This window comes from Rhinolophus hipposideros (genome assembly GCF_964194185.1).
Source record: "Rhinolophus hipposideros genome assembly, chromosome: 9".
Lineage (NCBI taxonomy): Eukaryota > Metazoa > Chordata > Mammalia > Chiroptera > Rhinolophidae > Rhinolophus > Rhinolophus hipposideros.
The window spans coordinates 36,747,173-36,759,764 of NC_138055.1; the positions used below are offsets into that span (position 1 = coordinate 36,747,173).

Sequence of the window (12,592 nt, forward strand, 5' to 3'; positions counted from 1 at the left end):
TTTCTAAAAATGATAAGGATTGGAGGGAGTGGGAAGATTGGCCTAAACCAAGACAACAGATCACATAATGTAGTTTATTACAAAGCAGTATTGGTGCTTTGTAATTGATGACACGGTTGATATTGTTGGCAAAAGGAGTGTTTCTAACAACAGATTACTGTGATTGCAAAATTCTGAATTTGTGTTTTTCTTATAGTTATGACACAATAGCTTCCTGGGCTACAAATCTCAAGACTTCCATCAGAAAGGCTAAGGCACTCTGGCTTTCTGTTGCGTTAATTGTACTGTTTGCAGCTTTGATGAGCTTCCTCACAGGCCGATTTTTCCAAAAGTCTGTGGATGCCGCTCCCACACAGGATGGAGACTCCTGCATGTCTCTAGAACATATCCTGTGGTCATTTACCAGACTCCGACACAATGGGCCACCGCCAGTGTGACTGCAGCACAGCCTAATGTGTGTATCTTGATTTTTAAAGTTTCAGTATCTGAACTGTATAAATTTAGTAACTTTTACCTGGGAAATTAGAGCCTGGAACTAGAAAACTGGAGGTTTTCAGGATGACTATAAGATATTTTGAATTCCCTCTTTTTGTGATTACCTTCCTAACTAAAATACTATGGGGAGGAAGCTTGCCTATAATCTTTTAAAGAGCTTTTTGAGGAGGAGATATTAAATATTTGTTCAGATTTAGTGAAATAAAGAATGATTAAATCTTCGTACAGTAAAAGTCTTAGTAGACTAATATTCATAGGGAAAATCCCCACATTTTAAAAAATAAAATTTGAAATATATTCACTTGTTACCTTTTATTGAAGAAATACCTGATTTTTCTCCAAGTTGCTTGATTTCTTCATGCTAAGTAAAATCTTTCAGTGAAGATTAAGAATAGCTGAGTAATCTAATCGAGAGTAGCATATGGCATACAGAATCAATAAACTGGCAGTTGGAGCTCCTAATTTTCTCCATTGCTTCTTCAGAAGCAAAATCCTTAACCATGTGATATAAAGTAGAATGAAACTCAGTTTCTTCTTTAAGGGCTTCAGAGAATGCCTCACTGTATTCGTCAATCTTGAGCCTTTGGGCTCTGTCACCACTAAACATCAAAAGAGCCCAGTTAGGACTCTGAATATGTTGTTCTTCTCTAGTAAGGTGTTCCCTCACCTAAAGAAAGAAAATTCGAGAAATCTGTTAATAGTTCCTCTTCTATTAGGTATTTTGGCAGTAGGGGATTATTTGAAGGGCTCAACTTATTCCCCCGAATTGCTAATATTAAGAGAAATATTCTTAATGTCCCTTTTAAACCATGAAACTGTTAGTATTTCGGTGTTTATCGAACGTATCAAAATGTTAATTCATTATACTGTTGTAGGTGCTGGGGATGTAATAACAGTAACAAAAAAACAAACATTAATGAGTAACTAATGACTACAATAAAAAAACCAAGGAGCTTATATTCTAGTGGGAGAAACACACAATAAACAAGATAAATAAATATGGTGGCTCACTGATGCTAAAACATTCATCAGTCAGCTTCTAGAATTTGAAAAGATACCTTCTTTATCAGGCAAGTAGTAAATGTGCCAGAAAGTTAAATTGGAGGCCTAACCCTCTCAGACTTGAATTTGTGATCATAGATATGTTCTAGTTAAAGGCTTCCATTTGTTCTTGAGTCACTGTAAAGCGATATAAGGCCTGATATCAAGAGCATTTGGTACCATAATGGACAATGAAGTCCTATCCTTTACATAGTTTAGTTTTATATTTTTAACAAAAGTGAAAATAAGTGATTTTAAAACTCCATTTTAAATGTTAATTTTTTTCATCTTTTTAAGAGGAGAAACCATGGTCTACATTCATTTAGCTTCTGAGTACCTTTTCTTTTGGAACATAAGGTAGTTTTATAGGTTTTTGCGTACTGTACCTTAAATATAACTTTTTTGGAATCACATTTTATATTCCACTTGCTCCAACCAAATGCAAAAGAGGAACCTATCAGGGCCATTTGTCGATAAGCTTTCATTTCTACCAAAGGAATCTGTCAATATAAAAACAAACAGAATTGATCAGAGAGCCTCTCAACAAGTTTTCCTTCCAGAAGGGCTCCTACAGTCTCTTCTTAACACAGAAAAATCCATTTAAAATGTAAATCTGATTATATGACGGCTCTCTTAAAACGGGGCAGTGACTTTCTCTCACTCAGAATAGATCCAAAGTCCTGACAATGATCTCCAAGGGCCTGTGTGATCTCACATTCCCCCACCCCACCCCATTATCTATCTGACATTATCTTCTCCCTTTGCTCTCTCAGGTCCAGGCACCTGGCCTTGCTGCTGTTCCTCCAATACTCAAACACACCAGACCACTAGCTGCTTCCCAAGATAGGCACTTGGCTACATTCCCCACCTTCATGTTTTGCTCAGATCTTACCTTCTCATCTAGCCCTCCTGTTGCCCAATACCTAACTGATATTGTACACTGCCCTAAACCCAGCAATCCTCACCTACAGTTTTTCCGTAGTACTTTATCCACCTTTGGACATACAAGATAATTTTTGTCTCCCTCCATTAGAATGTAAGTTCCACAAGGGCATGGACCTTTGTTTTATGCACTAATGTATCCTAAGCCTAGATACAATGCCTAGAGTATAGGTGTTCAGAAAAAAATTATTGAATATTCAGAAAAGATGAAAAGTACACTACACTCAGCATTTGTAGCATAACCAGCAATTTGATATACTAAAACCAAGGTGGTTTTTTCTACACATATATTAGTATGTACAGTGGTTTTTTCTACACATATATTAGTATGTACAGTTATAGATATGATTATTTACATGTGTTATATGAATGTCTGACTATGTCGTCGTTTTCTGGTATAATATAAATTTGTTCTTGAGTGTAGAACTCTTCTGCCTGAAACACCTTTCATGATTAGAAACTCCTCTGTCTTCATCCATATGTCATAAATATTTACCAAACATCTGTATTCTAGAAATATGCTAGGTGCTAGAAGAATCAAAGCCGATTAAGAAACAGTCCCCACCCTCAAGGAGCTCACAGTTTAACATGGAAGGCTCTCATTTAACTAAAGCTTTATGAATAATACAAAGCAGTATGCAGGCAGGGAGGCTCTGCCAAGAAACAGAAGAGGGTTTTGAATATCTGGTCGTAGTATGTGTTTAATTTCACCTGACTTACTATGTTTGGGAAACTGCTGAGTCATTTACTCTCTTAAGAAATCTTAAATATAGTCATTCTGGAAGAAGAAAGAAAATATACTAAATGCGAAGTTGCTCAGACTACCTTTGAACTAAACCGACCAGCTGTAGATGTGCTCCATTTTCTCAATACAAAGATCATGCTACAGGCTTCCTTTCTTGGGGAAGATTATTGAACTTAAGAGAACCCTGAATTTCTGGTCTTGCCATTTATCCCTTCCTTTCTAACTATAATCTTGTATAGCAAATATAGAAAATCTGCAATGTACCTTAAGATTTATATGAAATTTAATATTTGCTAGCATTCTAAACGTACATTACATTAAATTTGGAAAGGTTCATTCTTACCTTATAGTTTATAGCAACATAAAAATGAGAGTGTTCAGTAGGGAATATATTCAATCCAGTTTCTTTCAAAGCAATAATGAAAGAAATAGGAGTCATCCATTTTCCTTCCAAAATAGAGGAATGTTTTTTGTTATTTAGTTTGACTGAAGCTAACAAACAGAGGTCTTCCTAGTTTCAACAAGAAAAAAGAAGCTTTTATATAAGTAAGTTAAAAAAAAAATTACTGCATTATCATTCTGGTTCCAGCCTTAGGTTCTTTGTACCTTTTTTTTTAATCCTATGTCATTCTATATTAAAGAGAATGCAGGCGAGATACGTTTTAGGACTAGTCTGAAAGCTCCACCACAAAGTCTCATGTTACCTTAAGCAGTTCATGAACTCTTTGGGGGCTTTATCTGAACAATCAAGGGACTAAGGGATCTCTCAGCTCGCCTCCTACGTTGTAAGTTATGATCTGAGGATACAGCATATGTTCATGTTGAATTCTAGTAGCTATTTGATAGCAGTCATGTTTCAACTTTGAAGGATTATACTTGCTTCTACACATAGATTTAACATAATAATGCGAAATTATCCAGTTTTAAAGTCTGCAACATTTAAACTGCAATCTGAAAGTTTTCAGAGTTCGCATCTATAACCTGCTTTTGATGATATTCTAGTATACCTGCCCCATTCATAAGGCATTTCAGGCTCTGTCTTAGAACATTTTAGTCAGGTATATTTTACATAGTATAAAATTCACCCATTTCATGTGAATAATCCAACGATAATTTTGAAACTTTACTGAGTGGTGCAGCTATCATCATAAATCCGTTCCAGAACATTTTCATCCCCCCACCCCACCCCAGACCCTTCACGTCAATTCACAGTTAATCCTCATTCCCGCCCTCAGACTCAGGCAACCACTCATCTGTTTTTTGTCTCTCTCAATTTCAGGCTATGTATTAGGCTATGCATAATACTTTCTGACTTATGAGCAAGACAGGCTTATTCACAGACCAAACTTGAAGGAGATTTCAAATGGCTGGGTGATCAAGATCAGGAATCCTCTAGAGAGTGGGTCAGAAACTCTGAAAGTCGTACTATCACCATGCTTGTCAACTGCATTAATTCTATTCCTAGTAATATTAGGATATAAGTGTGCGCCATACCTTTTACATGTTATTTTCTATCTATTCAATTAATATTTAATTTAGAAATTATAGCTCAAGGTATATGTTAAATATGTTTATAAAAGATATATTTTAATATGTTAATAACCAGTGACTGATTGCTTTGACGCACTCTCTTATCGTCGTCAAAGAGCTTTACCTCTTGGATATGACTTGCTACAACAGTGATTTACCTTAATTTGTATTTGAATCTCAGTAAAGACTGTAGTCACAGTCAAAAGTACTTTATTCACATCAAGTGGTCTCAGTTCCCAAGACTGGTATGGCATGTGAATATGAGTATCTTGAATCAAAGTAACAGGGCCCAAACTTTCCAGGCTGAATGATATAAGTCTTTCTTCTGAGTTGTAAAATACATTACTGATGCCATCAGTTTTCCAATGTTTACCTTTATAATAAATGAAGAAAATGACATTAGTTTCATTTTTTCCTTTCTAAAAATAAAATGAATGAAAACACCCAAATAAGTGCCGTATGTATACATTGATCTTTTACATTAGAATAGAATCTCAACAAAAGGCCAGCTTTGCTGGGAGTTTCTTTCTGTCTGCAGGATCAAGTCCAAACTCCTCAGCATGGTATGTAACACCTGTGAATCGAGCTTTGCCTCAATATTTCTGGCTTTATCCCTTGCCACTCTCACACCTGTTTTCAGTCACACTTTTTATTCCTTCAACAACCTCAAAAGCTTCTGAACATGCAGTTCTTTCTTCCTACTCTTCCTTAATCCTTTAGAGAACTTCTCATCATCAATTTTTTTGATCAACTTTAAAAGTCACTTGTCTTAAATATACAATTAAATTATTTTAGTAAATTTACCCAGTTGTGCAACTATCACCACAATCCAGGTTTAGAACATTGTTATCTTCCCAGTAAGTTCCCTTATGTCCACTTATAGTGAATTCCCATTCCCACCTCCAGCCCCAAGTAACCACTAATAAACTTTCTGCCTCTAAAGATTTTCTTTTTCTGGACTTTTCATATAAATACAATCACATAATAGTGGTCTTTTTTGTCTCTTACAACTCAATAATAAAACAGAACCCAATTTAAAAACGGGCAAAAGATTAGAATGAACATTTTGCCAAAGAATACATATGAAAGGATAACAGATACATAAAAATGATGCTCAACATTATCAGTCATTCGGGAACACAAATTAAAACCACAAGATAACCACTTCACACTCACTAGAACAGCTATAATCAAAAAGACAAACAATAACAAATTTTGGCAATGATGTGGGAAAAAATGGGAAATCTCATTTCTGGCACGCATGTAAAATGGTATAGCTACTTTGAAAAACAATTTGGCAGTTTCTTAAAAAGTTAAATATAAATTTACCATTCAGCTAAGCAATTCCATTCCTAGGTATATACCCAAGATAATTATAACATATGCACACACAAAGACTTGCATGCAAGTGTTCTCATAGTCTCTTAAGGCCTCTTCAGTATTTCCTCCTATAAGAAGCCTTCCTTAGCTCTCCAGAATGGCCCAGTCATTATTCTGCTCTTTAGCACTTTTATCTGTGATAATACCTTACACATTGTACTGTGATATTTTTCCCTGTCTGCCTCTCCTACAACTTTGAAAATTCCCAGAGGGCAGAAATCATTTATCTTTATATTTCCTATTGTTTGGCATATTTGGGGAGCAAATGAACGAATCATTCTTTTCCACTTAGCTTTCTCTTCTTCTCACATGCTAGTTTCTACTGACTATTTTGGACTCTTAAATTTAATATAACAAATACAATTATATTGACAAACTAAGTTCTAGTTCCTCTTTTTCTACATTAACAAAATTATTTTAATAGGTAAAGGTAAAAATTAAGCATTGCTTATAAATACATTCTCCAAATTTTCAGTAATTCCAGACAAAAAGATTCCCTGTAGTTTAAAAAATTCTGTAGTTGTATGCTGTCTAATTACTGCAGTGAGTAAAATTTTACAAGTTATATTTCCCTAAGAGTTATAAAATTCAATAAATTTTAAAACTCCAATCTATTTTCACTGAGAGCCAATAAAACAAAGACCCTGGAACTGGAATTGAAATGTGTAAGATTAGGAACTCAGTTTACACACTGCATTTTCTGTTTTAAGGATTTGTATTATTATACCTCTTGCATTACGTAATTATTAAAGCTGATTAAGGCATTACTGTACCTTCAACATCCCACCTTGCAACCATAGGATCCTCAAAAAAGATCACATTCTCATGAACCTGAAGCATGACCCCTATGGGTGGGAAAGCACTTTCTGTTTCAAAGTCTTCTGTAGTTACTGGAGGATATATATATTTCTGTAATCCTTCCGTGAGTATCTTTTAAAAAATGACCAAACACCACCAAGTTAGAAGCTGACTGATAACAGTTAAAGATGTAAATATTGCTGAATTTGCTATATAGTTATTTTTAATAAGCACTGCAGTTTGGTCCCATTAAACTACAGACTAACAAGATGTCACAACAAAATTAAAAGGTAATGATTAAAAGGGAAAAAAAATCACTAAATTTAAATGTGATTTCAGAACCCTCCTGTGGGCATATTCTGTGCTGGGGCTTACTCATCGTTTTATTTTTGCAAGGAACTGTACAAGGCATATATTTAACAGAGAAATGACTCCAAAGAGGCATCAGAACTCAAACACAGAGCTAAAGGACCCCGGATCCCATGTTCCAATACCTTGGGATTAGGGAGCATAGGTGAAGAGAGAAAGAAGTATAAGCAACCATTTGAGAAGCATAGAAATGAATGGATGAAAGTAAAAATCACATTATACACCTTAAAATTACACAATGTTATATGTCAATTACATCTCAATAGTGCTAGGAGGAAAAAAGAAAGTAAATTAAACCAACAGCAAATTTCTCTGAGATAAGGCAGATTTATCTATTATCTGAGTGCAACAGAAGAATCTAGGGAAGGGTGGAAGATTAAAAATGTTACAAAATAGAGGGGAAATCTGGGTGGGGGAAAATTCTAAAGGAGGGGAGAGATTATGGAAAAGATACTTGAAAAAAAGGAGGAAAGTGTCTTTGTTGCAGGAAAGAAATACAGGTGTGTAGGAGGAGACTCTAGGCTCAAATGCAGAGCATGGAGTATTGTGATCAGGACATTCTGACAAAATTCAAGAACAATAAATCTTTGGACGACTACTTGAAAACCTCAGCTCAGGCTGGGACCTTCCTACAGATAAAGAGTTTTGAAGGCCTCCCTTCACCAAAAAAAATGTCTTTCCTGGACTCACCCTGTCCTTCAAGCATCACCAAGGTAGGGGAGATTGATTCAAATAGATTCTTCAAAAGTGGCTAGATCCGAGTATCTCCCCCAGCTTGCTCTAGTAAATGCAGTCTCATTTGTGGTGAGAAGGGGAAAGGAATGGCAATATCATGCCCAATAGGGTGAAAATTACTTCGAGGAGGGAGAGTGAAAAAACTGTATTCTTTTATGTATAAAGCACAGATGTACATACAGCACATACATAGATATATAGTATACCTGCAGTATTAAAATTTCACGGGGAAGAAGAGGAAAATATGTTTACAAAAGATCCTCAGAGAGGTGAGAATGAAAAACAAAAGTTGAAATCTTGCTGTCATGCAAGGTCTCAGCTCCCACTCCCCGCACAAGAACACAGGACATGGTGAGGCCAAAAAGGAACATCAACAGAGCCATAGATAGGGGAGTCATACCACTATATTCTCGCTGGTGGCTGGGTTGGAGACACAGGAAGCAGGAGCCACAATCTGCCGTCTGCATCTCTGCCAACCAACCAACCCTCTTGCCAGCGTCGCCACGGCAGTTATATTAGTGACCAATGGCTAACCAGCAACAGCTGATGGCCACCCAACAACAGAGCCAGCACCCTTCCACGTGAAGCCAAGAGCCTGGAAACTGCTCTCTGGGACTCTGTCCCCACAATTGCTCTAATACAAGAATGGGTGAGAAGTGTCTGGTAATCTATGTACATATGTGTTAGAGAGGAGAGAGACAGAAAGAGGGGCAGCGGGAGAGGGAGAGAGGAAAAAGGGCAGGAGAGCAAGGAAGGAAGGAGGAAGGCGCTATGACAACATAACTGAGTATGTTTGGGACACAAGCCACCGTGAGGTAGTTAAACCAAGTCAATACTAGCGAAAATGTATTGACTTGGAAGATGATCTAACAACTGCTGTACGTATCGTCAGTATCTTTACTACTCAAAGCGTGCTCCGTGCATAAGCAGCATTCGCATCACTGGAGCTGTGCTTCTCTAACTTGAATGAATCACACGAGGGTCTTGTTAAAATGCAGACTCAGTAGGTCTGAGGTGAAGCCCCAGATTATGCATTTATAACAAGTTCCAGGTGATGCTGGTGCTGCTGATTCATGGCCCACATTTTGTATATCAAGGATCCAGACTAGTGGTCCTCAAACTTTTAGAGTGTTTTCCTAAAACAGACTGCTGAGCCTCACAACTGCAGATTTTCTGATTCAGTAAGACTGAAGTGGGGCCTATGAATTTGCATTTGTAGCAAATTCCCAGATGATACCCCATGATGCTCATGCTTCTGGTCAAGGGACCACATGTTAGGAACCGCTAATCTAGAGCAGAGTCCACAAATTATGATCCCTGGAAAAGCGGGCCCTAGTTTTTGTAAATCAAGTTTAACAGGAACACAGCCGTGCCCCTTCATTTACATGTGGCTGTTTTAGTGTAACAATGGCAGAGCTGAGGAGTGGCAACAGAGCTGGTATGGTCCACAGAGTTGAAAATATTTATCATCTGGGCATTTACAGAAATTTTTTTCCAGCCTCTGAAATAGACTACCATTATTAAGGCCAAATTGGCAAAATCAAAACTTAGAGCTACAGGTTTACAATTAAGTTGACATGCATGAATTTTGGCTTTAAAACACATTATTATTTTTGATTCCTTACCTTTAGTACTGGTTCAAATTTTATAAATTCGAGATAATTTAAGATTACATTTTTTCCTTTCGTGCTTGCTTAATGAAGTTAAAGTTCATTAGACGTTAGAGCATTTGATATAAAGTAAAAGTATGAGAAATTGTTGTACTCATAAATTTTGATTTAAGAATCAACTTACTTCCATAATCATCCACCCCTTCACTGGCTTGCACTGTGGGGGAAGCTCCAAAATATCCAAGTGGTACACTCCACCCAGAGCTGTGAATTGGCACATATCAACCTCATTGTCTTCCAATAAATGTGGCTTTTCAGGAGCATTCTCTATCAGCAGCAACTGTGCTAAAATTAATCAGGTTTATTCAGTTACTAAATAGATCGTAACATCTTTGCATTTTCTTAGGAGGGAAATGAAATAAATTATAGTACCAGTAAAGGAAGATTTTATTTATAGCTACTAAATCTTTTTCAAAAAGTGGTTAATTCAAAACTATTCACAAAGTTAATCTTTGGAGTGGGAACAGGTGTGTGTAATGATAGGATGCAGGGAGGGCTCCATTTATATTTCATATACCAGCATTTTAGGAATTGGTATACAATAAGCATGTGTTGTTATTAAAATACAAACTAAAAATGCATATTTTATTGTAGGGGAGGAAAAATAATTTTCCCTCTACCCTTCTGAGTTCTTGGCAGAGACCCCTGTAATAAAACACAGATTAACAAGAGAAAAATAGAAGTTTATTAACATGTATGCCTCATATACACATGGGAGAAACTCAGGAAAAAATGAGTAACTCAAAGAGGAAGCTTAGAACTCCAGCTTATAGAGCATCTTCAAAAAGGACAATAATTTGTGGAGAAATGACAGGACAACGGAGAGCAGTTTTAGGCCTCTGAGGGTGAAGATGAAGGCTAGCTAGTAAAGTTTGTTATGTAGATTCCTCTGGTGCCCTCCACAAGCTGATAGGTTCTAAGCTGTCTTGGATAATTAAGCTTTGTCCTTCTTGGTAGACTGGCGGGGGGGACACCTTTGAAAATGTATGTCCTGCTTTTAGGCAAATAGGAGCTGGGTAGAAAGCTTTCTTGCATCTGTATCTTTTCAATTGCTTTCAGCTCAAAATAGTCCTTACACCAAAGTGGCATGTTTTGGGGCAGCAGATTCTGTTACCCTTCATTCTAAAAGATCAAAAAATGATTTAACACAAAATTTGATAACTGCCTAATTACTTTCTAAAAATTGGACACTATCAGGCCAAATATTTGAAAAAAGTAAAATAGTAAAAAAGAAAAAAATTGGATCTATATATAAAGGTAAAGCTTTTTTTTTTTTTTCCAACACAAAAAGGCCCAGCTCATACAAAACCAGAGATAAAAACTTGAAAGTGAAGAAACTGGATTGAATAATCTCTTGTGTTCAGAAATTTTATAGGGAAATTCTATGATCCCATAGTTCTCAATGCACAATCAGGAAAATATCTGAAGTCATGTATTACTGGGACCATTCCCATCTTTCACCAAAATTCTTTCAATATAGTATAATAGGTAAGAAAGGGAAATCAGACCATTTATAAGTTCTACCCTATACTAGCTGTATGACAAGATATGTTAATTAATATCTCTATTCTCAGTTCCTCCCTCTACAAAATGGATATAATAGTAGTATCTATCTTACAGTATCTGGGGAAGTTGTGAGTCATGCATATAAAGAGCTCAAAACTGATACCAGACATAGTAAAAACTCAGGAACTGTTAGCCTTATCTCTTATTATTACAATTTTCCTCTCTCATAAAAGGAAGCACAGTGAGATGGCTTTGATTTTTAACCCATGGAGATCAGGCACTGAAAATTAATGAAAATATCCAAAGAAAATTCCAGTTAAACAATTTCTCTTTTTTTCTTATGTACATTCAATAAAATGCAGACTTTAATTAAATCGCAAATGTATCTAAATAATCCACCTACCTGAAAAGAAAGTAAGAAAGAATACTGTGTTCAAATTTAGACATTTATGATATATATTATTCAGGGATCATCATGTAGAAAACCTTGGCATTATTGACAATGGTTCATGAATTGACACGTATGATATTTCTAAAAGAAAAATTACCTTGTAAGGGTAAATATATAAAATTATAAAGGTATAAACCTAGCTAACTACAGAAACAAAAGTGTGTTGAAAAAAGTAATGAAGTAGACAAGAACCCTTTTGTGAAAAATATGCTATTTAGAAAACAGATTCCTTAGAAGTTATTGGTAAAGCAGCATAATGATAAAAGTTAATGGAAAGGATGTACATAAACCTCAAACTAAAAGATTTGCAAATTAAACATCACTACCATTATGACATTTCAAAACTATATCCAATTTCTACTTCCCAGGATATGACTGAATACTAAAGTGTTGAGAAATTTCTGATTGTATATGTGTGCTTACATATGTTCACTGTAACACTGTCTGTAATAATAAAAAATAGAAAGAACTTTATTGTCTATCACTAAAGATTTAAATATTGTTCCATTATTATATGGAATTATATAGCTACTAAAAAAAGTAAGGTTACCAATGTGTTCTGACTTAGAATAATGTAGAATATTATTCAAGTAGAATATGTATTGTGGTGTATGTATGTATGTATGTATGTATGTATGTATGTATGTATGTAAAACATGTTATGTAGAAAACAAATTCTATTAGGTGAAAAATAGTAATTTTCAACAAAATATCAGTATGAGATGATCCCATGGTTGTATTAAAGAGAAAGAGAGAGAGAGAGAGAGAGAGAGAGAGAGAGAGAGAGAGAGAGAAGAAGAAGCAAGCACATTAGTTATTTCAGAAGAGGGGTTATGAAGAATTTTCACTTTAAATATATTTCTGCAACATATATTTTTACAATGACCTTGAATTTCTTTTGAAAGCAGAAAATACCAATAAAGTTAAATT

At 35.6% G+C, this 12,592-nt stretch overlaps 2 protein-coding genes across 3 annotated transcripts in view; one reads left to right on the forward strand and one right to left on the reverse strand.

Moving 5' to 3' along the window:
• Positions 1 to 1,474, forward strand: part of LOC308502038 (inositol 1,4,5-triphosphate receptor associated 2-like) — a gene marked incomplete at its 5' end in the record, with an annotated part of 33,616 nt that extends 32,142 nt beyond the window's left edge. Inside the window, 1 exon segment of the mRNA XM_081059254.1 lies at positions 197 to 1,474. Coding sequence (XP_080915380.1) covers positions 197 to 437 — 241 coding nt within the window. The 3' untranslated portion in view covers positions 438 to 1,474.
• DNAI7 (dynein axonemal intermediate chain 7) overlaps positions 881 to 12,592 on the reverse strand; it is a gene marked incomplete at its 3' end in the record, with an annotated part of 66,340 nt that continues 54,628 nt past the window's right edge. For both annotated transcript variants that reach the window (XM_081059252.1, XM_081059253.1), the window contains 6 exons: positions 9,830 to 9,990; positions 6,907 to 7,063; positions 4,912 to 5,126; positions 3,567 to 3,734; positions 1,923 to 2,036; positions 881 to 1,162 (listed from right to left, as the gene is read on the reverse strand). In XM_081059252.1, coding sequence (XP_080915378.1) covers positions 881 to 1,162; positions 1,923 to 2,036; positions 3,567 to 3,734; positions 4,912 to 5,126; positions 6,907 to 7,063; positions 9,830 to 9,990 — 1,097 coding nt within the window. The remainder of the gene's footprint in view (positions 1,163 to 1,922; positions 2,037 to 3,566; positions 3,735 to 4,911; positions 5,127 to 6,906; positions 7,064 to 9,829; positions 9,991 to 12,592) is intronic.